Source organism: Setaria viridis, chromosome 7 (genome assembly GCF_005286985.2).
Source record: "Setaria viridis chromosome 7, Setaria_viridis_v4.0, whole genome shotgun sequence".
NCBI classification, from domain to species: Eukaryota; Viridiplantae; Streptophyta; class Magnoliopsida; order Poales; family Poaceae; genus Setaria; species Setaria viridis.
The window spans coordinates 25949302-25975807 of NC_048269.2; the positions used below are offsets into that span (position 1 = coordinate 25949302).

Consider the following 26506-nt stretch of genomic DNA (forward strand, 5'->3'; position numbering starts at 1 on the left):
TGGATCGGGAAGATTGGTGGATCGATGCTTGAGTGTGCAATCCGGCGAACAGTTGGAAGGAGCCCGCAGCTCGTTCTGAGAAAGAAGATAAATAGTAGGGACCTTGTTGTAATTTCAGGGTTACTCAGGGTCTTTTCTGTAAGAATGGGATGTACTGTGCTCCCTTTTATCCTTTAATATATGTTATATCCCGTTTTCGGGAAAAAAAAAAACTTTACCAAATCCCTGGACGATGGTCCTCAGGGCACCGCAATGGTTACAGAGATGCAGAGAGGAAACTTGGTACGCGCCTACTGAGAGCAGCAAAGATGAGTTAAAGATGAGATATCCGATGAATCAGTTTTCATACCTACTTTTCTAAAATTTTATGAACCCCACAATTTAAGATTTTTTAATCACATCTCTCACTGCACTCTATGTTCATGGCCGCACGGACGGCCACCTCCACTAGCCGCAGCTCCCGACCAGCGGGGCCTGGACACGCACCAGCTCCCGCCACCCCCTCCGTGCTGGCCCCTCTACCAGGCACCTAGGCCCACCCGCGGCTTGCCTCCTTGCCCACATGCCGTCCTCGCCGACCATAGCTGCCTCCCCGCGCCGCCGTGGTGGGACTCGTGATGACGGCCTGATGCCCTACCTCCGCACACACTGGGGCTCGTCAGTGATGCCGTCCGCGCGCCCATGGCTCGTCGAAGCAGCTGCCAACGGCATAGCCCGGGAAGCTCGGCTGCGCGGCGGCCAACAGCGAGGCATGCGGGGCTCGTGGTGCTTGGCCTGGCGATGAGGCGAGGATGCCGAGCTTGACGATGTTGCAGCCGACCTGTGCGCCGCGGCGTCCGAGCACCTGCGGCTTCGTCAAGCCACGACTGCCAGCGGAGCCCGCGAGGCTCCACGGGTCACCACTGCCTGCCCGCCCTAGCTCTCGCGGAGTCCGTCCGCAGCGAGCTCACCCCACCCCTCAGCCGCATCCGCTACCTGCGACCCCCGTACGGCCGCACCGGCGGCCCTTCCCACCCCTCCAGCTGCGTCTGCACCCCGCTCGCTGGCCGCTGCCTGCGACGTCACCTACATTGGCATCCCCTCCCACCCCCGTGCCCATGGTGCCACGACCGAGATGCCTCCCGACGGATCCCGTGGCAGCCGCGCCCCTCCCTGGTCCCTGCGACGAGTCAAGCGAGCTGCGCTCACTGGCCGCTCCAACCTGTGCTCTCTGGCCGCGCCAGCCGCGCCTTGCGCTCACCGGCCGCTCTTCGACCGTGAGGCAGAGGATGCGAAGAAAGAAGAAAGGATAAACACGTGGTGGGGCCCGCTCAGCACAGAGGCGCGTGCTAGCAGCTCTTGCCACATCTAGCGACACTTTCTTCTCTCTCCTCTTTTCTCTTTCCTACGTGGAGGCTTATAGAGAGTCTATCGACATCCACTACGGGTGCCCTCATCGATGAAGGTGGGCGCGGGGCCCTTCGGGAAAGGGTAGATCGGATGGGGACACGAGCGTACACGGACAGAATGCTTGCAGCTGCGCAGAGAGCGTGCGAGAGCCCTGCCAGCACGCCGCGGATGGAACAAAAACGACTGCAGCGTGCCGCCGATTTCGTCACAGTAGAGGCCCGAGAAATGCCACCGCAAGGCACGAGATAGAACCGTACGAACCCTCCCTTCGTCACATACACGGTCGCTGGGTCGCGCCCACGGCATACTACAAGAGCCGCAGGGCGCACTGGAACCGGAGTGATCAGACTAATAAACTAATTGATCCGCGGAGAACCTTAAACAACAGCAATGATCCAAGGGTTAACGTACGCGCGCGCGTGCCGGCCGGCCGCCGTGCCCACGCATAAATGGCACCGCGCGCACATGCATGCGGGCATGCCCGAACGCACGCCGCGGGCGCGAGCGAGACGGCGAGAGCACGGCGGCCCAAAAAAGGCCCCTCTTGCCTTGGGAGCCGCGCGCGGGGCGCGGCGTCCGGCGTGCGCTGTGACCTGTGGCCTGTGGCCGTGGCCGGCCGGCATCGGCATGATGACGGTGTACCCCCACCGGAACCCGGCCGCAAATAGCAAAGTCAAGGCGCTTTTAATTTCTGTCCGTGCTTCATTCTCTTTGTAGTAGCTGATGATTGTTTGTAGATGAGATGAGAGTAGTTCGGGGGTAGTATTAAAAGGCTAACCTTTCCATCGTTCATCTTTGTTCTCTTTTGGGTCCTCGTTCGCTCCTAATCACGTCTGGTCTGCGTCGTCGGGTATACTTCCCAGTTTGTCTGCTGATCTGATGAGGGACCACATATGCATGGTGCTGTGTCAAAAAAAAAAACGGGTATCTGCATGCTGCAGTGTGCATGCACTGACAGCAGTAGTAAACCTCGCCTTTTCGGGTTGGATCCATGCATCCTGCTTTTTACAGTGCAATGCAGACCTTGGATCGGTGAATATTCATCTGTAGCGTGCTACGTTCGTGAAGCTGCTCCATCTACTGCGTGCCTTACCACTGGTTAACGCGCTGCTGCATTGTTCCGGACTAGCTAGCAGCTTGCCAGCTTGTACTGTGCGTGGCACCTCTTTCAGCTACGTTCCAAGAATAACGTTACACACGCACCAGATGCAGCCGAGATCAGGCCGCAGAAGGGCCGGAAATCCTCGCAAGAGGACGCGACACCCGTACCGCTTCTCGATGGATGCTGTTTGCTTGTTTGGGCGGCTGCGAGGGTTGTGACGGTGCACTCCAGCAAGACTGCAAGAGGCCGCCAGGCGCGGGCGGCATGCACCGGCGGCACCGCGCGGGGCAGCTAGGCAAGCGCAACGGTCACTTGGCAGGGCGGCCGCGTTCGGGAGCCCGCCCGGCCGGCAAGGCGGGCGCGGCAAGCCAGCCGGGCGAGCACGGGCGCACGGCGCGCGCGGCGGTTGTCGTCTGATCGTCTCGTCCCATCCCGTGCGAACGGGCGGGCGCTGCGCCGCCGCGGCGTGGCCTACTACAGTGACGTGATGACAGCTCGCGCGCGGATTCTGGACGGTAGCAGAGCGTCGCGTTGCGTGGCCCTAGCCTGGAGGATTTTAAACGTTGGGAACTGTCGGGTGGCGAGAATGACACATCGGACTAGAGGAATCGGAGCTCCCCGATGGAGACAAGGTTGTAGGAGGGGAGGACGAGGACCACTTTATTACATGCTGTTGGCCTCGCTTTTGGTCGATCGATACACTACTCCAGGCCCTCTAGTACACTGAAATGAAAATCCTATTCGCAGAAAATGCCATTTGAAAACGCTGCAGCCTCTCTCTAGTTGTGCACGAAACACATGCAGTGTCGCAGGTGATGATGCAATGCAACATCGTGGTAACAGACTAACAGTTGCACATAGCCTAGAAGTGCAAGTGCAGAGCACGTGTGTGTGTGTGTTGGGGGGGGGGGGGGGGGGGGGGGGGGGGGGGGCGGGCGGGGGCGCGGGCGCTGGACGTCAATGAGGTGCGCGGTTGGGGATTGGATTGAAGTAACTTGCGGACAGGAGATAACCGCTTATTTATTAGCCTGACAGCAACAACATTTGTCACATCTAACGTTCTTGTCAAGATGAAGCTAAGCTCAGGTGATCGAATGCTGTGCAGCCATACTTGCAAAAGCTTTGCTTTGTAGTTTGCAGCGTCGCCACCCCGTGACCTGTCAGACAGACAGGTTTGCCCAGGTCATGTGATGTGGTGTACGTATTCGACTCCCAGACAACGCCTCATCTTGGTAAATGGAAGGTTCACACATGCAGCAGAATGTCGTCATTCGAACTCTCCAAAGTTCAAGGAAAAGAAAAACAGCGTTATATCAACACAATTATACCACAGTAAAAAACCAAACAGAGAGCAGCGTTTCCAACAGCAGTGTGCCAGTGTCTGATCTTTCAACCCTTTTCTTCATTGGTGAACGGTTATGGAACTGATCGTATCACTTACAGCAAAGCCAAAAATGTGTTGGCTTTTCAGAGGAACAGTAATTCTAATAACCAAAATTTGCAACCTGTCAGTTCCTCTGCAGTTCCTCACCAATTCGACCCCCCTCCTCCCCCTGTATATCACCTACATGTCTAAGACAACAACAATCATGGGTCCCAGAGGTTTCCAAAAGGTACAACAACTCTAGCTCCCAGAGGCTGCAGTTCTTAGTTGTACAACTAAATTGGCCATCAGAATGCCAACGTGAATGGGGATTAGCTGTTCAAACCGAACCACAACTGAAGTCATCAACCATTGTATCTGCCCTGTCCACCTCAGTAGAGCTTCGTGAACTCAGCGTTTTGGTTAGGTTCTCCGAGCCTGAAGGCATCCCTCTCGACCAGGACCTGTAACGAGCTCATTGTCTTGACCAAAGATGCCCAGATCAAGGGCGCGCAGCAGAATGCGTACACAAACACCGCTAAGGCCCTGACGACACCGTTTAGATACCATGGGAAAGACATCACCAAGAGAGTGCCAATGATCCCGAACCACGTCGTGAGGACGGAGAGTGGGTGGAGGAGGAATATGTTGATCACAATGGAAGAAAGTGAGAAAGAACCGAGCAGGTACAGAGGCCATCCAAGCAGCGGATGCACAGTTCTTGGGATGATGAAGAAGGGAATGGTGTAAGCTGCGAGTATGGACCATGCTGCCACTACTCTGAGCAGGGAGAGCAAGAACATAGTGCTTTTCTCCATTCTTCTGTTGTAGCACATCTTGGACAAGCTAGGGCGTGCCAGTCGAGTCACTGCTATGACTCCAACGTACAGTACAGCCTGAATTAATGCCACTGGTATCTCCGACGAGTACCTGTTTTGCATCACATTACCATGTCATCAAAAAAACAGAACAAAAACATATGTTCAGTGTTACAGAATGTAAAAGTTAGCATCCTCAACCAGCATGACCCCCCACAACCCCTACTTAATGCAGTTATATTATACTTTATCCTTAATTATGGAAACCCCCTACTTTGTGGAACATTCTATTAACAAAGATAGAAAAGAACATGACGATTGCTTTGCCGTATGCAACTTTATCCTAAAAGACAAAAGCCATGGTAATGTTTTTTCCCCATTCATCTTTATCCTAAAGATTTCTTCACGACATGTCACCAACCACATCAGGATATAATAACATGAATGACAACATCATCCATCATGGCATCCTTATCTGGTTCTGTAGGATGGTGCTAAGGTTATTTGAGCATGCAGATGAAATAAGCAGTAGAAAATGGAAAAGCTAAAGAAACTACTCACCCTAGGTTTTCACGACGTTGTTCATGCCAAGAGAGCCCCAAAGGTAAAACAGGCCAAGACCACCAATACCATGGCTTAAACCATGGAGCACTTGGAAATGTAATCACACTGTTTGGCCCACATGGAATACTCCAGCGAAGCTTCAGATCTGAAAGGTGTAATCTGTTAGTATAAACCAGCAAAATGGATGTGAATGTGGAATAATCATACTGTTACTCTTACTCACAGTAGTAAGATGCATCCATCTGGTAGCCTAGAGGGAGGCGATAAGTACCCTCAAGTTTGGTACCATTAGCTGGTGGATGGAACATTGGCTGATCAAGCAAGTCCGGGAAATAACTAGCAAGGAAGCCTTGGTCTGCACCATCTGGGTTTTCACGTCCAACAGCTAGCTCATGTAGCATATTCTTAAAAACATCCATTGAAGGCTGGAAACAAAATGAAGTTGAAAAAGAAGTGTTGCTGAGGACATCAAATTCAAATGTAATAAAAATGAACCAAATTCCTGAGAATTGCTAATAAGTATTCAGGCAAAATAAACTGCATCGAACTCCTTAAGTACTGAACCAACTGAAAAAAAATTCAATACTAAGCAAAGAATCAATTATCACACAGCTAGATTTCCATTATGAAGCAATGATTCAATGAACATCAAAGAATGATACTAGATGCGATGTAGGTTTGTTTATAACCACGCCAAAGACAGAAATAACCTATTTTCTGATTTGCAAGAATTTAAAACTTTTGCAGAAACATGGAATGCCTGCAAAGTAAGTAGCCCTACCTGAAGTACAAAGAGGCCTGTATGGAAGATACATGGATTGATGAAGACAGCACAAAACTGACCACACTGAAATAACTCATCCGTATTCTGGAGGAAAATGTTGTCAGAGTCAAGCATAACAACTCGCTCATACGAAACTAAGCTCCATGCATACAGCTTGTTTAAAGTCAACTTGAATCGCATGTTGAAATTTTCTTGTTTCTCATAGGGATTCTTCAAATTCTCGACAGAGACCACCTTCACACCATCATCTTTCCTAAAGAAACAGTTTCAATGCACATATTACTAACAGAGGCAAACCTGATATAAAAAAGTACAATTTACTGAAGCAAACAGGTCCAATTTTGCAAAAAGAAGACATACTTCGCAGATCTGAAATATATCTGGCAGCTGTAAATGTATGTTCAATGCTTCAAAATATATGTAAATTGTAGCAACACCCATCAAAAAGCATCTCATCAGAAAAGAAAGGAGTTGCTTCATGCATGGTTTTCAAAGAACAGTGCCACAGGATAGATTGGTCTCAACATTGGTATTTGCAGCTTCACAGAGATAAATTATGTGGTCTTTTGTTTCATTCTATACAACCACTACTGTCCATTCATGATTTTTTGCACCTTTTTAATGCCAACAACAACATACAGTACTGCTATAGTGCTATTTCTTGATGCCCACAAGGGCAGCGACCTCAACCAGTACTCATGTCTTTTTCTAATAAGGTAGAGCAGTAGAGTGTAACCATTTATTATGTGCAATTAATGATCCATTCTTTCAAGTTCCCAATTGAAAAATTCTCAATATACTAGTAAGCAATTCAAGATTTGATATTCTAAGGAACAGGGATGAACTGTTGGACCACTAAGATACAAAGAAGCCAGACAAATTTCTAAAAACAAGCATCCCCTGAAGCTACACTTGCCAAGCACCGACAGAGCTATAACACAGACAAATCAGCTCCTGTCGACAACCACATGTGGCCATTTGGACAGTACGGCATCTTTTACATGTTAGTCCAACTGAAAAATTGTTATAGGCTCATGCAGTCCCAATCAGTTAACTACTAAGTAGAACGTAAGGTAGTGGAAATTATCAGGTCAAATATCACAACTGTTCACCTAATATTTTAGATAGGCCAAGTCAGTAGTCCAGCGCAAATATCGTCTTGTAGAATAAAGCAGTTGAAATAAGTGCGATTTGCAGAACAGGACTGGAAATTCGCAGCTTAAATGTCGTAAGCTGTCAACAAATATCTCACATCCTGGTACTCCCCGCAACAAAACTTCTAGCCTTAATACAAGTAAGTCAACGTGAAAGGGAGCCTTCGCACTCAAAAACAGTTGAATTAAGCGGCCATTTCCAAAGATGCAGCCAGAGCATGAACACAGTCATCTCGCCCATTCACACATAGTACAGGATGGAACAGTAATAAGGTTCGGCACGTCAGAGAAGTTCAGATAAGTACGGAAAGACAGAGCAGCCTAGCTTGATCCAGGAACAGAAAGGAATCGCCTAAAATACAGGGAACACCTGATGTTTAAGGAAACACAACGAATGAAATCAAATTTGAACCGAACAAGGAAGGAGACAATCTATACATACTACTCTGCAACGTTAACCTACCGAAATAACCATTAATTCGCGTCGAATAGCAACGAAGGGGTTTGAGCCAGCCAGCCAGAAGGACCAAAATCTGGTTCGGGCGTAAATTTGACCAAACAGAGCATGAAAATAGCCACGAAATTTGCTTCAATGAATTAAACAGGCATCAAGTAAAACCGTGACCACTTCAAAAAAAGCATCCCAAACTGATCGGAACTTCAAACAACCGCGGGAGCGTCCGTTACCAAACGCCCAGCGATCCAAGCAAGCGCCACCCGGGAGCACAGAGGCGCGGACGCAGAGAGCGAGACGAGAGGAGAGGTGGGGGAGAGCTTACAGCGCCTGGACCCAGCGCGGCGGGACGTCGAGGGACGCGATCACGACGCGGTCGGCGCTGGCGCTTAGCCTCCCCAGGGACCGCATCATGACGCGCGTCGCCACGTAGAACTCGTAGTCTCGGGGCGTGCCCATGTACATCATCGCCGCGTACGCGTGCCGCCTCGGCGGGGCCGCCACCCCCACCGCGACCTCCCCTTCCGCCCCCACCACCACCGCCACCGCAGCCGCCACGAGCCACCACAGCCCCACGGACCACCCCATCCCCGCCAGGGAGCTGAGTAAATCCCGCCTCCCACTTCCCCGCACCACCTTCCTCAGATCTGGCTACGAGCGTGGACCGCCGGGCCCTTGCCGCGCCGGTCCCGGGAGCATCCGCGGGCGGCCGCAGCACGGTCGTCGCCTCGGCGGAGCCGCCGGATGTGTCAACCGCTCGCCGGCGACGTGCCTCGGGAGCGGTGGAATTTTTTTTCCTCGCTCTCTTTTTGATCTGTCTCGCTCGCCTCAACGGGAATGGGAAAGGCGGAGTGGAAGTGGAGGGAGCAGTAGAAGAGACGCGAGACCCGGGGGGGAGCGCCGCGCTTCCTCGATCAGACGGGCGGGCCTGACCGTGACTGACAGAGCTGAACTCGAGTTGAGCACCTCAGCACAGCACCTGCCTCACCGTATAATTACGCGGCGTAGCCTGGTGGTTCTGCTAATAATTGTGGGTCACGTGTAGCCCCAGCTGGATTTGTGTAATCACGGTGGGACTAATGATTGGGCGGCTGGGCTGGGCCTGTCCAGCGAATGCACAGACAGCCCATTTATATACTGGGTGGATGGGCCGTCAAGCCGGTTTTCTGATCGCAGAGTTAGTTTGGGCTGAAATCCCTATCTACATGGGCTGCTGCTGCTGGCATCGAGAGAATTGAGAGATCCGTAACTCCATGGGCCCGGACCAGTTGGATGATCAACGAATCAAAATCACGATACGAAACGGAACCAACGATGGATGATGTCGCCGGATGCGACCCCACCACACGGTCGATGGCTCCACTCCCGGCTCCGGCGGCCGCCTCTCGAAAGGTTTCCTCTTCCTCCGGGGCCTGTGTCGATCCCGCGTCATGCCCTCCGGCGTCTCCGTCTTGCCCTGGCTCCCGTATCTTGCACCCTCCACGGCGGTGCCAGCGTGGATCATCTCCTTGAGGCGTGGGCACTGCAGCACCTGTTTCCGCAAAATTGCAAGTTGGCGAGGGTTGTGAGTTCCTCCTAGGGCAGGTTCATGTTCATCTTCTGCAATTCTCCATTTGAGCTTTTAGAGACACGATACACACATGAATTTCAGATCCTTTTGTACATCTTGAAGCCTGAAAGATCAGTTGCATTTCTTTTACAAGCCTCCTTTTATGTTGGTCCAGTCTGGATCAAAGCATACTTCTAAAAGAAGTTGGATTCGATGAAAAAGCTTTGAAGCTGATATCTCAGCCGTAATTGATTGCACAACCACTACCTGATGGGCTTTATTAAAGAAAGGACGAAGCCGAAAAAATAGTTGCAGGCTGCAGCTACAGAGCAAACTATTGAAAATATCACCTTGGAAATGCACCATACCACAAAGAATTCATGAAAGGAGAACCCCCAAAACGAAAAGGTCACATCCAGCTAATCCCAAACCCAGCCCATCAGAACCGATCGAGCACCAGCTAGATAGATTCCTAAACTAGTTCCTAAACCCCACTCCAAAGTCCTAATCCGTATCATATTATTCCTCCGTTCCCCGAGCTGCACCTCCACCGAATCCAGATCATCATCACTGCACTTTTTTCGTGCTACCGTGTACTTTGCTTCCAGACCCAGGAACCACACCAACCACTTCTCGCGTCCTCCAGCTCACTGGTGTTCAGTGTTCTTGCCAAGGAAAAAGAGGAGAAGATCGAATCTTTTTGCTGCCACTGTTCCTTTCCTGTTCTTCGTTCGGCGCCATGAGCAGTAAGCTGCTTCGGGTCTACCCTTCCGAGCTCAAGATCCCCTGTAAGTTCTTCAAGAACCAGTCGCTTGCTGATGCTTTTCTGGGCTGATTGTTCTCGTCTTACTTTCTGTTGACGTGAGAAGATGAGATGAAGAAGCAGCGGTCTTGCTGCATGCAGCTGACGAACAGGACCGACCAGTTCGTGGCCTTCAAGGTGAAATTCCCTGCCCTTACTGTTCTGTGATGCTACTACAACGCACTGGGATGGAGAATGATTGGTTTGGATGTTCCGATCCGTAGGTGAAAACAACGAACCCGAGGAAGTACTCAGTCAGGCACAGCTGCGGCATAGTGCTTCCGCGGGGCTCGTGCAATGTAACAGGTTCTGTTTGAACAGTGTGCGCTCAGTTGGTCGATTGGTTTATTTGCTTCAAATTGTCATTGAAGTGCTGTTGTTGGTGTAGTGATTATGCAAGCACCTATGGAGATGCTCTTAGATCACCAGTGCAAGGATAAGTTCCTCGTGCAGAGCGTTGTGGTGAAGGATAGGGCGACGATTAAAGACTTTGGGCCTCAATTGGTACATACTTGCAGCACTAGAGTTCATTGTTTCAATTCCTCTAGTGCCTGTCATCAATATTGCCGTTTGTGATGTGTAGTTCACTAAAGCACCAGGTAGGGTAATTGAGGAGTTCAAGTTGCGCGTGGTGTATATTGCTGCTAATCCTCCCTCACCAGTTCCGGAGGAAGAAGAGGAAGAGGATTCATCCCCTCGGTCAGAGGTGGTCTGTGGAGTGAAAACCTCATCTACATTTGATGCTGTAAGTAATACAATTAACATTGCCTTTTGAGTTTTGACCTGATGGCTATTTCAAGAAAAGTACTCAAGATGCCACAACATGAAAAAGCATTGTAATTAAGGAAAATTTTTTGTTTCAATTTTAGGAACATAGATGTATAGGTGCTTCTGCTGCAGAACCCTCTTGTCCTGAGGTAACTCTATGCTCAGTATAACATTACTCATTTTGTTACCGTGTCATTTCTCTCTCTGTTATTTTTTGAGGAACCAGTGCCATGTCATTGTCAGATTGGATATTAATAAGAATTTTTACACCTTCTCATTGTTTTGTGAATTAATCAAGTACTATTCACTGTAATAGAGTACAGTGAGTGAGAGCAACAATTCGGCATAGCAATTAGTTCACCCTCTTTTCCTTATTTTGGCTGGTCAGGGTACCTCTGTAATATCGGAGCTGGTTCAAGAGAGAGAATATGTAGATAAACATCAGAAGCTTCAGCAAGATATGGTAAGATCGTCTCTTTACACGCCGCTTGATAACTTCTGAATGCTGTGCAACATAACATCTTCCCTACGTTCTGAAAATGTTTTGAAGGATTGTTTAGATATCTATTTTACTGTCCAATATTTGAACATTTAAATTCATTATTTGTTTCAGGAACTGCTTGGGGAGACAAGGTCATCTCAACAGGGATTCTCACTGATGTTTGTAGTGTTCGTCTTCATGTCATCTATGTTCATTGGGCACCTGATGAACGAAATCAAGGTCTAGCCAAATACCAGTTGTAAAAAGGAAGGATCTGCATTTCTACCAACACCGCCACAGACTTGATATTGCATTCTCCGTAGCTTCACTCCCTATAACAAGCAGTATTCAGAAAGGGTTCTCAGGATTTCCTGAGAATTTAATAGATATGGAGAACCATATATCACTGTTAATGATAGGCCATAGTACAGAATTCCCTAGTATGATTTCCAGACTAGCAAAGACATGGTTCAAATTTGCAACAGGGGACTGGGCCCTGTTGACTTGTTCTAAGACATTATGACGCAGACTGATGAAATACAGAGTGTCAATACGTCAGGTGAAACCTAAAACAAACTGCTGTACTGAAATTGTCCGCTGGAGCAGAACCATAGCTCAGTAGTCAGTATCGATACGAACCAAGCAGAAATGTGACTACAATCCGGCTAGCCCATCAGAGCAAGTTTTGTCGCAAATTACCAGGACGCTAGAGAACAACGGCATTGACGCATTGTAAAGCTTCCATGATCTAGTAGACTAGCACCATCCTACGTCGGCACAACGTAGACGTTTACATTGTGATGGGCCACCGCGGCCAGCTCCACCGCCACGCCGACGGCGACGAGCGCGACCACGCCGGCGGCACCGCACCAAGCAGCGCCGCGCCTCCACCAACGCCGCTGGACGACGGTCCTCCTCCCTGTTTCCGCCAGGGCCTCCAGGTCGGCGTCACGCTTCTTGCCAACGCCACCCTTTGGCGTCGCGTAGTCGCGCGTTCCCATGGCCTCGCGCTTCCTGGCGGCGACGGCATCGGACGCCGCCTCGCCGCGTGTTCCGGCGTCCTCGCGCTCGGCGTCATGGCCCTTGCCGGCAATGGCAATGCCATCGGCCGTCACCTCCTTGCGCGCTTCAACGGCGTCGCCGGGCGCCGCCTCCTGGCAAGAATCGGTGCACGAGCACGTGGACCCCGAGGATTCGGAGTAATCCGCTTCCTCCTCAGGCTCGCCCACCTCCTTCTCCTCTGGTTCAGGTGCAGCCACGGCGCGCCGCGCCCACTGGTCGAACGTGGCCTCGAGGACGGCGAAGCGCGCCTCGGCCTCGGCCAGGTGCTCCGGGCGCGCGCCGCCGTGGCACTCCGCCTCGGCGGCCAGGAGCGACCGGAGGAAGTCGGTCTTCGCCTTGATCTCCGCGGCGAGCCGCGCCTCCGCGCCGGGGCCCCGCTGCCTGGACGACAGCGCGTCGTCGAGGCAGGCGCAGAGCTCGTCGAGCTTCCGCTCCACCACGGTGCTCGCGCGTCGTCCCTGCGCCGCCGGCGGCATCTCCATGGGGCGCGGGCTGCCGGTTTCTGAGCGCGTCGTCGTTGGCTCTGCCGGTGTGGTGCGCGTACCGGGAGAGGCGTGGCGACGCCGGGATCGCGTACTCGTGTGCGGCAGCGGGCGGTTTCTTTGTGGCTTTGAGCGGCCGCGCGTGAGGTTTTGAGGAGTGGGGGCGACGCTTCGTCTGAACGCGCGCGCGCGCGCGCGCTTGGGTAACGGCACGGGTGCGTGTGCAGGGTTTGTTTGATTCCATATGATCGCTTCGTGCCTTGTGAAGTGGCGAGAGGGCACGGTTGCACACATCTCTGGATGGGAAGTAACTGCAACTCTGAGGCATCAAGAGCGCGAGATCCGGTGTGAATGTTTCGTGGAACGATGCATTAATTTTCCCCCCTTTTTTTTCTTTTTTGTTCACGGGCCGGTGTCCATCCCGGTGATTTCAGCCCAGGGAAAATTTCCCAATAAGAAGTTTGATAAATGGGCCTTAATATGGGCTCAAGTAGTCGTAATGGTCCCGCCCAACCTAAATAAACTAGGCCCAAACATCCAGCTTTCCTTTTCTTTCTCCTTTCCATTTCAAGTGACTATCTCTGTATCTCAAGGGTGAAATTTTTTCAGAAATTCCACTCGACGTTGGAGTTCACAGGCGTGGGTTAACGTGCATGAATGCCGCACTACGCTACTACTGGAAATTTTCATATGTCCTGATTGTTTTTTAATGCACGATGTTTATTGCTCTTCTTTAGATTCAAATGGCCAAGGGTTTTTAAATCTAATTAAGCCATTTTGGCTAGTTATTTAGTAAGTGAACTACAGTTTTTTTCGTTGGAAAAAGTTGGTTCCAGATCCTTGGTTGCTAATCTGTTTTCACTCTCAAGGATTGTCCAAAATAAATTACAAACACTCGAACCATTTGTAAAACATTCGACAAAATGTTGTAGTGAGAGGAAGATCTTGGGGAGGCAGGTCGGTTCAGTAGACTGAACCAGGTGGATGGCTCCGGCAGCTATGGAGGCAAAGAATGTCCGGTTAGCGGTGACAGCAATAGATCCACAAGTAAGAGGGCCATCGGAGATGAGGACGAGGGTGAAGAGGTGTGAAAGCCTCCGTGCAGGACCAAAGAAATAGCGGGGAAAAAAAAGGAGTAACGTATCGCTGGCTGTCTGAAGGTTGAAGAAAGGCCGTCGACTACAAACGATATGCTGTTTTTAGTTGGCTGAAAAAATAGCATCTCTTTTCCATCGTCCATTTCCGCTCCCTCTATTATGCAACCACACACTGAAAAGCAAGAGAAGCATAGAGTGGTAAGTTGCTTGGAAACAACGAGCAATGCAAGCTTGAAGCTTGTCCTCGCCGCTTGCGTCGTCATATGATTCCGCGCTAGCTTTCATCCCCCTGATCGTGAACAATCGATCGCCATCACAACATTCTTAAACCAGCATCTTGGCATTTGCGCATGTTACCAGGTATAGACATCGATCCTCCTAAACGCCAAGATCGCCCAATAGAGTACCATTAACACATTCAGGCAAGAACAAACTTAAAACATGCGTCCACCACTGCAGCAATCTTGTTCACTTCTGCCACTCCCGAGTTTCTGAACATGTATATCCTGTGTGCCACCTCAACTTCTCAACAAACCAATCCATGGCCTGCTCATCAACCTCACATGCACGCTCACTGATTGATCACAGCATCGCTGCACCGTTTTCTCCTATAAATAGCGCCCTCGAACACCGTCTCGAACCATCACAAGCACTCAGCAACCGAGCAATCGATCAAGAGCTCCTCTTGAAGCTCACCCTCCTCTGTGCTTGTGGTCAGGGGTACTGTTATCACTGTGCAGAAATGGCAGGCAAGGCCTCGGTCGCGCTGTTCCTGGCCGTCAACATGGTCGTGTTCGCCATGGCCAGCGCCTGCGGCGGTCACTGCCCCCCTTCGACGCCGTCCACCCCGTCGACGCCGACCCCGACGCCGGCATCGTTCGGCAAGTGCCCCCGCGACGCGCTGAAGCTGGGTGTGTGCGCCAACGTGCTGGGCCTCATCAAGGCCAAGGTCGGTGTGCCACCCACCGAGCCCTGCTGCCCGCTGCTGGAAGGTCTCGTCAACCTCGAGGCCGCCGTGTGCCTCTGCACCGCCATCAAGGGCAACATCCTCGGCATCAACCTCAACCTGCCAATTGACGTCAGCCTCATCCTCAACCACTGCGGCAAGACCGTGCCCACCGGGTTCAAGTGCCTCTAAGCGCTGATCGTCGCGTTCGTCTCCGGCATGGCATGAGCAAGCCGAGCATGCCGACGTGTTCTTTGATTTGCTTGTCATACGCGTGTAGCCGGTTTGACCAGCTTTTGCTTTTCGGTGTTTCCTGTTTAAGTTGCTCGTCCTCTGTGTGGACGTGTCCTCGAACAATTTGGATTACTATTCTCTTATTTGTATCCGGCAAGCTGCTTGTATGAATACAGTTAGGGCCTGTTTAGTAGGGCTTATTGGACGGCTTCTCGAGCGGCTTCTGGAGAAGCCGTACCAAACGCCCTTCCAAAAAACGACTTCTCTCGCGAAGCACCCGTGAAGCCGTTTTCCAATTTGCACTGGGGAGGAGAAGCCCAAAAAACCAGCTCCCCGCGGCTTCCCCTCCATCCGCGCCCCCCATGTTACCAAATTACCCTTCAACTTCGCTGAAATTACATCGAATTGCCACCGCCTCCTTTTCCTTCCTCTCGCGAACCGTTCTTTCTCAGGTCGTGAACCGTTCTCCTTCTGGTAGCGGAGGGGCAGCCGCCGGTCTGGTCTGGTGGCGGCGGCCGGCATGGATGCGGCTCCGGCGGCGGGAAACTTGGATCCGGCGGTCGAAAGGGGTAGATCCGGTGGTGGGCTCCAGGATGCGCCAAGCGGAGGGGCCAACGGCGCGCCGTATGTGTCCGACGGAGGGGCTGGCGGCGCCCCGTTCGTGTGGCCGGGAGGCCCGTCGACGGGTCCCCTAGGTGCTCTCCTGGCCGCCGCGGGAGTGCCTCCCGGCATGGTGGCGGGCGCATGGCCTGGAGGCGCAGCAACCGCGGCGGGCCAGCCACCGGCGCAGCAACCGGCCATCCCAGCCGCGGCGGGCCTGGCTGCCGGCGCGTGGCCCGGCATCCCCGGCGCATGGCCCGGCATCCCCAGCGCGGGGCCATCAGCTTCACAGGCCTCCGGCATCCCCAACGCCGCCATGCCTGCAAGCACAGGCATGCCCGGAGGATGGCCGGAGTGGTGGGCCGGAGCAGCGGCGGCGGCTCTAGGGCCGGATTGGCTCCGTGCCGATCCTCAACTCGCTTCACAGGAGACAGCTTCACAGGAGGTTGGAGGCAATGACGAGCGGCTGCCGGTTCGGGTCACCTCTGGTCTAGTTCGGAGCTCCTCAACTCGCCGGCGAGGTACCCGCGCACCTAGGCCACCACCGGCGGCTAGGACAGCTACTGCTCCTGCATCTGTGGACGTCGACCTCACTGATCCAAGGTAAGAACATATGATCCAATTAAAGTGATTTCCTTGTTTTCAATGGTGATACTGCTCCTGCATCTGAAGATTTTTTGTCTAACACGTGATGAATGGACCTTGTGACCTGCTTTGCTTATTTTGATGCCGTTTTGTTTGCTTCATCTGATTGCTCTTGCATTCTAGTTCAGTGATAGCAACAGGAGCTACTGCTTGTACTGTTACCTGAAGACTAGTATATGACTGATGGTGCCAATTTACTAGTCTGAAGCAGAAGTAGGGGAATGCGCCTTCTCAATGTTCAGTTTCATGACTTCTCTGCTGTTTTGATGTATGAAATGACTAATTAGGTGATGACGTTAGGTTCCAGCATTCCATTTTGTGTTAGTATCAGGAACAGTTGATGCATCGATTCTCTTGAATCTGATCTTCTACTCCCATCATGCCAGTGAGACATTTCCATATTTCAGTAGGGGATGAGCTCTGAATGACCCCTATGGCGTTCTGCTCAAGAATGCACCATTTCCGTATTTCCAATTTATTTTGCAGTAGCAGCACATTTCGGTACTGGAAAGCTCTATTGTGTTAGGCTAAAAATGTTCACATTTGTCTCTTCATTATTTTTCAATCCAAGTGATAAATTTTTTATCTGTACTCATAGGTTCAGAATTCAGACACAGTCATAGTAGGCACAGGCGTTGGAGTAGTACCCCCAGTAGTTAAATTCAACTGGTTTTGTTTGGATTTAGGTTTCAGTATGTGTATGTGTATGTTAGTATGAATCTTTGCCTGTTCTAGGGGGTGCCACATGGCCCCTGCTGGTTCTGCTGGTGATGGCAGCACACAGACCAGCTGTATGCCTGGCAACCACAATTACACCATGAGTATAGAAGCAGGAGGATAACAGTAACCGGTGTATAGCATTCCAAAAATCGTACGCGCGTTCAGCTTCGTTTCATGCAGGCAGAGCTGCTCTTGCACAACGACCGCATCCACCGGCTCATGGTCACTGTGAGCTTTGTATAATGCGATCCTTAGTTGTCCTCTGGTAGACTTGTCTGTCATGCTTGATTCATTCTCTTTAAACACACATATATGATAATAGAGTAATAGTAAGTCTGGGACAGATTTGCTACTTTCGATTAGAAAGAAAATTACGCTGTTATAGCTTTAGAGAATGTCAGGCCTGTGTGTTTTTGAATTCTGCAAATGATGTCATGACTGAGAATTCTGCAATATATTAGCTTAGCACCTGAGAATTCAGGCATTCTGAGAATTGGAGAGGTGTCAGATAGACTTGAATCATTGAGCATTTTGTTTTACCATTTATTCCTGTTAGTTCTATTAGTGCTACTGTTTACCAGCATTTTGTGCTAACAGAACTAGTATACTGGTTTACCAGCATTTTGTGCTAGGATATTGATGCAAGCAGGGCAAGTGCTACTGTTTCAGTGCTAGGATAGTTCCAGAACTATAAATGGGCACCACTGCTACTGTTTTTTATTTTGTGCTGATCCTGAATATAAATTACTGCCATATATAGTTTCTGAATATATCCTACTGTTCCTGCTAACTATAAATGGGCACCACTGCTACTGTTTTTTATTGGCAACAGCTTGGCTGATTGGTGTGATGAGAACAATAGGATAGTTTGTGAGATTTTTGCTGATGAAGTTTTAAAAGGAAATAGATCAAGTACTCATTTGAGTAAGACCGGGTACAAGAATGTGATAGCAAGGTTTAAAGAGAGGACTGGGATTGAGTACACTAGAAAGCAATTCAAGAATAAATGGGATAAGTCAAAGCAAGATTATGGTATTTGGAAGCAGTTGAAAAATAAGGAGACTGGGATTGGATGGGATGAAACTGGGAAGAATATTGTAATGTCAGAGGCATGGTGGAAGAAAACAGCAAAAGTAAGTAGACAAGTTGCAGTTGTTTCAAATTTTTCATTTTACAATATGTAAAAATATTAATATCTAACTATTGCATTTCAGGATATAAAGGGCTCTACCAGATTCAAGCTGAAAGGACTACAAAATGAAGAACAGCTAAGCATTATGTTTGAAGACCTCAGAAATACTGGTGATGAACATTGGTCCGCTTCTAGTGGTATAGCACCTTCTTCAGCAAACTTGTCTCGTGAAAGCTCTCCAATTCCTATTGATGATGAAGATGAAGCAGACAAAGTGGATTCGGACAGTGAGCCGGAGGAGGTGACACCTAGGAGTGTGCATGGTTCAAAGAGAGGTCGAGGGGCTAGTAACATCAAGGGAAAGAAACCCAAGACAAGTATAGGGCATTGGTTTCAGGAACAAATTGGCAAGATTGTGGAGATGAATGAGAGGACAACTGCATCTTGTGAATCTATTGCAAGGAGGGAGGATACATCTGGTTGTTCCATCCAGGATGTCATGGCTTTGGTCAAGAATTGTGGGGCTCTTCCCTCGACGAATGAACATTTTGTTGCATCTCTAGTTTTTACCAAGAGGGCTGAACGAGAGATGTTTATGACTTTGGATACACCTGAGGAGAGGTTTGATTGGCTGAAGAGGAAGTATGAATGGATGACTAGAAATGATGTGCCTAAGTAGTTTGTATCCTTTGGATTGGATTCTATTTCTATTTCTATGCTACTCTGAAATATGTATGCTTATGTATGCTACTTTGAATCTATATTCTATATATGCCTAAGTAGTTTGAGTGTTGTTACTTTGAATCTTATGTATGCTACTTTGAATCTATATTCTACTTTGCAATTCATGAGTGTTATTTATATCATGAACAGATCTGAATCTTCTGATGATGAGATGTCTGATCATGATGAATGGGTTAAAAACACTCTAGGATTGTTGCGGTCTACTCAAAATTGTCAATTTGCCACTGCTCTTATTTCTTGCAAGTACTTCATGACTTACCATGACAAGAATGATGTTAGAATTCCGGCTCAAAGTGGATTCGGTTGGACAATGGAGAAGCTGAACACTCCAGGTGAAAGTCATAAGCAATTCCGAATGAATGCATCTCTATTTTACAAGTTGCATGATCTGTTAGTGGGTAACTATGGACTAAAATCATCTCTTCATATGAGTTCTATGGAATCATTGGCTATTTTCCTACTTGTGTGTGGGCATGGTACTTCTACCAGTAGTGTACATGGTATATTCAAGCACTCTGCAGAAACAATTAGTAGAAAATTTGAGGAGGTATTGATATGTATGGTGGCTATGAGTGCAGACTACATAAAGCCAATTGACCCTAATTTCTCTACTACACATCCTATGATTAGTAATGATCGTAGGATGATGCCACACTTTAAAGATTGCATTGGAGCTTTGGATGGCACTCACATTTCAGCGACACCACGTCCTGAGGACCAGATTAGGTACATTGGTCGAAGTGGCAAAGCGACACAAAATGTTCTTGGTATTGTTGATTTCGATATGAGGTTCACTTATGCGTCTATTGGTCAGCCCGGGTCTATGCATGATACTAATGTTCTCTTCCATGCATTTCGACATGATCACTCTACCTTTCCACACCCCCCTCTAGGTATGTCGGATCACGTACCTTATCTTTTCTCATGTCTATACATGAATGCACGTGGCTCACAACCTTCATTTTTTTACATGTGTATTTAGGAAAGTATTATATGGTTGATGCCGGGTACCCAAATAGACCTGGATACTTGGCACCATACAAGGGTGAAAGGTATCATGTGCCAGATTGGAGGAGAGGTCCTGCTCCAAATGGTGAGCAAGAACATTTTAACCATTTGCATTCAAGTATTCGCAATGTGGTAGAGCGCTCTTTTGGTGTGTGGAAAATGAAGTGGAGAATCCTTCTCAAGATGCCGAGTTACCCAATGGAGAAGCAAATGATGATAGTTGCCGCAACCATGTGTCTTCACAACTTCATTCGTGAAAACCACACACAAGATAAGGATTTCCGCAAATGCGATCGGAATCCCGATTATATGCCCACTATACCTTCAAGATATAGGAAGCACTATGTCTCTCAAGATGCTGGAGATACATCCAACATGGAAACAGATGATCGGACCATGGATAAATTCCGAGATGATCTTGCTAGAGCAATCTTCCTTTCTAGATCATCTTGAGTATGTCAGTTAGCTTATATGGTTGCATGCTATGTAAGGATCATAGCTATTATTAGCTTTTAGCTTATATGGTTGAATGGAAGGGCGTGGATCACATTAAGGAAAAGAAAAATTAAAAAATCTTGTTTCAAATATTCAGCTTTTATGTTTCTGTGATTCAAATATTCAATTCCTTTTTGAGGTTAGAAACTGAACCATGAGTACATCAGCTCCAGTTCGGTCCGAAAGAAACTCGATCCCCGTACTCACGGTCAAATATGCAAATATCAGCTGAATTCAAATATTTCTAACCTGGATGCGACATCAGCTTAGCATTCGCTAGTACTAATCTATTTATGAACCGTGAGTATCTATTTTCATCTATTAAAAAAATCCATATAGTTAAGGGCATCTATGACATTTGATTTATCAAAGCCATTCCAAAAAACACAGGAGAAGCCGTTTTGCCAAACACTTTTCAGAATGGCTTCAGCTTCACCAGAGAAGCTGTTTCACCAGAGCAGCCACAGCCGCAGCCGTTTCAGCCACAGCCACAGCCCTACCAAACAGGCCCTTAATATTTCTTTTCTATTTTCTCTGAGCCACAGTTTTTATCGACTGCAGCGAATTCTCGCTTGCACACTTTTGCGGTTTTGTTTTCGTGAACTACAAATTCTCTTAACTTTTGAACAAGGTCTGAAAACAGTGGACCCGAGTCTGAGAAACAGCCTGAAACCACCACATACACACTAGATTTTCTCAAGTTTTCATACAAACACTTCACTTAAATTCTTTCTAGAACTGTATTTGAAATTGACATGCACGGTAAGTTCGAACTCATTCATCAACATATGGATCCTCGAATTCCAGCCTAAATTTTGCAAAAACTCGGGTGGGATATCTCTGAAATTTGGAGCAAAACTCGTGTTTTCGCCAAACTTTGGTGCGACAAATCTCTTAATCTGACCAGCTTTTCAAAAAACGTTTTATTAAAACTTGTAGGATTATTGTTGGGAAACAACTTTTGTATATTATGGATGGGCGAGTTATGCACGAGTTGAGGAAGTTCTAGCCGGTCAAAGGGAGGGGGAAACATTGGCGTCGGGCCAACTGAATCAGCGTGGCTCGGCTGACCATCGTCAGTTTCCGCGCGCCACGCGTCCGCCGTCGCCCACCCACCGCCCTGCCGAGCCAATGCGCGGAGGACCTCGCGCCGGCAGGCGTCCCGCACCGCCTGCCCTCGGCTTAAAGCCACCCCCACCCCGGCCGCGCTCTTCCTCTTCCTCTCGCTCTCGCTCGTGCTGTGCCAGGTCCACCCAAACCACCGAACGCCGCCGGCAAAATCCACAGCGCCCGCACCACGGATTCCAAATCGCCCGCGCACATAACTTTAACGCATTCCCCTCCAACTCCCCGAGCAAATCCAAGCCCCAGCCGAGCACCACACCGCCGGGATTTCTCGGTTTTCCAAGCCGCCCGCGCCGCCACCACCGCCTCGCCGTCGACCACCTTCCCGGGTACTCCAGCCCCAAAGAACCGCCCGGATCGACTACTGGTGAGACCTCATGAGCGCGCTTTTTTCCCGTGTTCGCCGCCGCTTCACTCGCCGCTTTTTTCCAGTGTGTTTTACTATATCTGAGTTAATCACTTCCAGAAAAGAAATTAACCTTCCTGAACATTTATTTTTTGCTCTCACTATATTTTTCATTGCATATGTTGTGCATAATTTGTTGATGTTATGAAAATGTTTTATTTCACAAACTTAACTTGATGCACAGAAGGCACTTGTAAGTTGTAGCCATTGCTTGCTGGTTGCAGTTAATTGATTTAACCATGCTCTTGTTAGTAGTAAACTAGTTCTTTCTATGCAGAAATGTGACTGTTTAGATTACAGCCCATGTCTCTTTGTGTAGTTCAATTTATTTAGTACTTGGTAAACGACGACACTGTTAAGAAATTTACGTTGATAGCAACATTATGTCATCACTAGCTCAGCTTAAACTTGATGTTGTTTTAAAAGTATGCGTTCATGTTTTGCACTCTTTACTGACACTGCAAGATCAGGAGTACACCCAGGAGCCAGTGCAGGAGGAGGTGCAGGTTGATCAAGCTAAAGGCGAAGAAGCTACTAACCCCGCTCAAGACAAGGCAAGCATAGAAGCATGACCCTTATTTTCATTATGCAATGTTTCGTTCATTTAAGTATTGTGCATTAAGTTCATATGGATTGAATGGAATTATGGAAACCTCGATGCATATTCCCTAATTTCTCTTATGAATGAACACTAGTATGAGTGCGTAATATTCCAAAATTTTGAAATATTAAATTGAGTGAAATTTCAAAATTTTAAAACTTTTGATTGAATTGTGTGCTCATTTAAAAAATGGAAGACAAATTCCACTCTCATCTAGAAATTCCCTAATAAATTAAATCTCAATTTAATTTCAAAACATGTGTGCTAGTTTGATTTGGCTCTTTTTGGAATTTTGTTGGATTTCAAAAATGAGTGTGTTTGAATTTTGAATCTAATTCAAAATCCAAACTAAATATAAATAAAAACAAAAACCAAACCTAAACTAACCCATCGGGCCAGCCCGCAACCAACTGGCTGGCCCGCTAACCCATCTCCTTCCCTCCCGCGAACAGCCCAACAAGCCGGCTCCCTAAACGGCCCAACCGGCTTGCCAACCACCGCACTACCCCCCACTCTCTTCCTCCCACCCGTTAGCTTTACCTCCCACCTCTCGCCGCCTCCCTATGTCTTTCCCGGCTGCTCTGCTCCGCGCGCCCGTGACCTTCCGGAGCCTTCCGCGAGGAGGAAATCCCTGTCGTGCCCCTGTAGCTTCCGGACGCTGAGGATGAACGGCCGCGCGTGTTTGTGCCCCGTGCCGCAACCTTAGCCTCAGCCAGGGGCTATAAATACCCCCGGCCGAGAGGCCTTGCCCATCCATCTGGGGTCTCCATGAGCTGTTGCCGGCAGTTGAGAAAAGGGGATGAAGGTAAAGGGGAGGAAGGAGGAGGAGAAGAAGAAGAGAAGGGGAGAAGAAGAGAGGAAGAGGAGGAGGTCGCGCCAGGCTGGGAAAGAGGAGCCGGATTCGCCTCGTCGCCGCTCGAGGAGGAAGAGTTGCCGCCACCGTCATCAAGGGAGCCGCCGCCGTTTCACGAGCCTTCACCACGCCGACATCCCTCTTCTCCACATCCCTCTTCTCCTCCGTCTCACTGTGAGTGTCGTCACCCTTTCTCTCTCTCCCTCTCCCCTCGGCACCTCTGTTCGGCTGTTGAGCCGCCACCTTTACCGCCAGTTCGGCCTTCGTGCCACCGTTCCATGCAAGTGCAGCCGCCGTGCCCTTGCCACAGCCTAGGATCCCAGGACACCGCGTGTGTGGCCGGTCGTGTCGCGGGCGGGGGTTACCCCGTGACCACGCACGTGCAGCCCGCCTACGCCGTAGCCTTTGCGCCGGCCCGCGTCGCTTGCATATCGCCGTGTGCTCGCCGCGATGTCACTGCCGCCCTTCGCCGCGACGTCGTGCCGCTGCCGCTCACCGTGCCTTAGCCAATCAGCCCACGCCGCATGCTCGGAGACACGAGCGTGGTGCACGGGATCCGTTCTGTTCAGACCCGAGCTACGACACGGAAGACTGATCCTAACATCTACGGGCAAGTGTCACGTTACTTCCAATCATATAGATTCTATACATGCTTAGTTGCTAGTGCTTTATTTATGATGCTTGATGATTGATTGCATAGTCTAGTTTTAGCCATACTTTGATAATTGTTTATTTTGTTTTTCCTTGTTACCTACTTGTGGGCTAGCTACAGAGCCCTAGCTAGTTCATCTTACTAGATCCATTTACTAGATCCATATACATGCTTTTGAGTTATGGATGGACATATGTCATGGTTTTGATAATGGGATTTCTTGTGCACTCTCGCGTGTGTTTTGGGTGAGTGTGATTCCTTGACGTGTTTTGGCTGGAGCGAGCTGCCGTTGGTACTGAGGAGTACCTTGCTAGGGGAGAGTATTCTGGACTCTTTCCACCCCTTTGCCTGTGATGGGTACCTTGTTGGACACTGAGGAGCAGGTGGCGTACTTGTACGTTGCAGATGCTTCGGCACATACTTTGTGGAGTTGAGTGCTCGCTCTCGGCCTCTAAGGACCAAGTTAGTTTACCACTAGTCGCAGTATCTATTTTTTACATACCGTTTGTCTTGTTACAAGCGGGGTTTGGTCTGAGAGACAGTACTCAGCCTGTAGGCGGATTGGAGGATCAATGTAAGGAGTTCAAGGTGTTGACCTGCTTTGATCAAACTGCACTTTGGCGTGGGTAGGTTTCACAGCTTCGAGGTCCTCAACTAGGGAGACGTGCCATGCTGTTGAGGATGGTTCCATGCTATCGAGGACGGTTCCAGACTCGAGGAAACAAGAGAGTACTATCCACTTGCTAGGACTCTGGTTGTTAGGTGGGGTTTGGACGGATCGCTACTATTCGGATGGATGTACAACCTTTGCAGAGTGTATATAGCTATAGTTCATGTCTACTGGTTATGGACAGTGCTGTTGACTACCGCTACTTCTGATCAGACTTTGTTTAATCTTCTACCTTCCCTTTTTTAGATAGGCCGACATTTGTCGTTGAGATGTGAGGGGAGGGAGTATGTCTGGGTTCCGGATACTTGGGCAAAGAATCTGGTGATTTGTGACGACTTCCTTGATGTGAGGTGTTGACCTTGGAGATGGTATTGCTTTATGCTTCCTTGAATGCTGCTGCTACATATACTTCTACGGCCATATATAGGTTGATTCATGCATATATTATTATTTCCCCTGTTTCCTTGGCTTGTTGCTTCTGGGAGTTGACATGGCCTGTCCGCTTCTTGGGTAGATGGTGGCTTTTTAGGGTCGGAGCTCGACTACAACTTCGCCAATGACGGATGGGAAGACTTAGGATGGTTCCTCGCTCAAGTCGCCTTTGGGGATGTTGTTCGCCACGCTACATGTTTCCGCTGCGTAGATGTTTTACCTTTCATGATTCAGTCTTGATGGACTTGTACCGACATGTGCCAAAGTGATGTACTCGACATTTATGATATTGTCACTGTTGCTATTTTATATTTCTATGTTGGTATGGATTTGTACTATCTGAAATAGGGATTCGCACGTGATAATCTTCCTGGGACTATCACGGAGGTGCGTAAGCTTGAATTCTCAGAAATGGAAATTTGGTTCATTTTAGAGTAGGTGGCCTATGATTCCTTAATTTCTCTTATGAATGAATACTAGTATGTGTAGGTCGCTAGAAGCCATCCTTAACTAGGATGAGGTAGAAGTTGAGCGATTTACTGGCACGTGTGATTTAGGACCATTTGATACTTGTGGTAAAAGTACTCCCTCCATCCCAAATTGTAAGTCATTCCAAGAATCTTGGAGAGTTAAAAGTATTTCAAGTTTGACCAAAATTATAGAGATTTATGACATCAAATAGGTATACTATGAAAATATAATTGATGAAGAATCTAATGGTACTTAGATGACGTCATAAATGTTATTATATTATCATATAAATTTGATCAAACTTGAGATACTTTGACTCTCCAATATTCTTGGAATGACTTACAATTTAGGATGGATGAGTAATTGTTATGGATCACATCATAAAAATGGAGATCGGACGAGATAATGATGATAGTGTGCAGATTTTAGCACCTTGATCAAGTATTTAACATACTAATCAAATGCTGGCCTATTGGAATAAGTAAACCGATGTACCTGATTTTTGTAAGGACACATATTATGCACGCATCATATCGTATCAACTCATTGGGTTCTTTTGGGTTTTTCCTAGTATCACCTCTATATTTACTCTCTCTCGTTACAAAATTTGTTAAACTTTCACTAAAATTTGCCCTCACGCAGAAGATATTCCTCTTATCGCAGATGGCCACTCCAGCGCACGTTCAGGTTGGTGCCGACGGTTGGGCCCGCTCCACTTGCCTCCACCGGGGTGGGTTTCCCTCGCTGTTGTGGGATACGCTTCAGGAGTTTGGCTACGTTGAGCCCCCGGATTACGTCGGGCGGGAGTACATTGAGCTGGGGTTCCACTGTTGTGAGGTTGTCCTCGACATCCCCTCCACCCCCGCGCACCCAGGATGGGCACCTTGGAGGGTCGTGGCTCAT

General features: G+C 48.9%; 5 protein-coding genes across 5 annotated transcripts; 3 read left to right on the forward strand and 2 right to left on the reverse strand.

The window, feature by feature from the left end:
- Positions 1 to 3873: 3873 nt before the first annotated feature.
- Positions 3874 to 8599, reverse strand: LOC117864523 (putative glucuronosyltransferase PGSIP8). The gene is made up of 5 exons (XM_034748660.2): positions 7954 to 8599; positions 6018 to 6273; positions 5460 to 5661; positions 5234 to 5381; positions 3874 to 4784 (listed from the first exon to the last, which is right to left on the reverse strand). Exons 1-5 carry the CDS (start codon positions 8214 to 8216, stop codon positions 4247 to 4249), a joined length of 1407 nt encoding a protein of 468 aa, XP_034604551.1. The 5' UTR covers positions 8217 to 8599; the 3' UTR covers positions 3874 to 4246.
- A 127-nt stretch (positions 8600 to 8726) lies between these two features.
- Positions 8727 to 11641, forward strand: LOC117864526 (vesicle-associated protein 1-3). The gene is made up of 8 exons (XM_034748662.2): positions 8727 to 9965; positions 10047 to 10117; positions 10204 to 10285; positions 10368 to 10483; positions 10563 to 10724; positions 10849 to 10896; positions 11136 to 11210; positions 11361 to 11641. Exons 1-8 carry the CDS (start codon positions 9917 to 9919, stop codon positions 11472 to 11474), a joined length of 717 nt encoding a protein of 238 aa, XP_034604553.1. The 5' UTR covers positions 8727 to 9916; the 3' UTR covers positions 11475 to 11641.
- Positions 11642 to 11901: 260 nt separating this feature from the next.
- On the reverse strand, positions 11902 to 12772 carry LOC117864525 (uncharacterized). Its single transcript, XM_034748661.2, has one exon. It carries the CDS (start codon positions 12770 to 12772, stop codon positions 11996 to 11998), a length of 777 nt encoding a protein of 258 aa, XP_034604552.1. The 3' UTR covers positions 11902 to 11995.
- A 1726-nt stretch (positions 12773 to 14498) lies between these two features.
- On the forward strand, positions 14499 to 15198 carry LOC117862928 (14 kDa proline-rich protein DC2.15). The gene has a single exon (XM_034746477.2). It carries the CDS (start codon positions 14612 to 14614, stop codon positions 15005 to 15007), a length of 396 nt encoding a protein of 131 aa, XP_034602368.1. The 5' UTR covers positions 14499 to 14611; the 3' UTR covers positions 15008 to 15198.
- A 2637-nt stretch (positions 15199 to 17835) lies between these two features.
- LOC117862925 (uncharacterized) lies at positions 17836 to 18879 on the forward strand. The gene is made up of 2 exons (XM_072295074.1): positions 17836 to 18147; positions 18229 to 18879. The coding sequence occupies exons 1-2, from the start codon at positions 18115 to 18117 to the stop codon at positions 18823 to 18825; spliced, it is 630 nt and encodes a 209-aa protein (XP_072151175.1). The 5' UTR covers positions 17836 to 18114; the 3' UTR covers positions 18826 to 18879.
- Positions 18880 to 26506: the final 7627 nt, after the last annotated feature.

Coding starts and splice junctions, on each gene's coding strand:
- LOC117864525 (XM_034748661.2), bottom strand. CDS start 12,772: ATGGAGATGCCGCCGGCGGCGCAGGGACGACGCGCGAGCACCGTGGTG.
- LOC117862925 (XM_072295074.1), top strand. CDS start 18,115: ATGTCAGAGGCATGGTGGAAGAAAACAGCAAAA. Junction 18,148..18,228: donor GGTGGAAGAAAACAGCAAAA/GTAAGTAGACAA, acceptor ATTGCATTTCAG/GATATAAAGGGCTCTACCAG.
- LOC117862928 (XM_034746477.2), top strand. CDS start 14,612: ATGGCAGGCAAGGCCTCGGTCGCGCTGTTCCTGGCCGTCAACATGGTC.
- LOC117864526 (XM_034748662.2), top strand. CDS start 9,917: ATGAGCAGTAAGCTGCTTCGGGTCTACCCTTCCGAGCTCAAGATCCCC. Junction 9,966..10,046: donor TTCCGAGCTCAAGATCCCCT/GTAAGTTCTTCA, acceptor TGACGTGAGAAG/ATGAGATGAAGAAGCAGCGG. Junction 10,118..10,203: donor ACCAGTTCGTGGCCTTCAAG/GTGAAATTCCCT, acceptor TCCGATCCGTAG/GTGAAAACAACGAACCCGAG.
- LOC117864523 (XM_034748660.2), bottom strand. CDS start 8,216: ATGGGGTGGTCCGTGGGGCTGTGGTGGCTCGTGGCGGCTGCGGTGGCG. Junction 6,274..7,953: donor CCGCGCTGGGTCCAGGCGCT/GTAAGCTCTCCC, acceptor CTGTTTCTTTAG/GAAAGATGATGGTGTGAAGG. Junction 5,382..5,459: donor GATGGATGCATCTTACTACT/GTGAGTAAGAGT, acceptor TACACCTTTCAG/ATCTGAAGCTTCGCTGGAGT.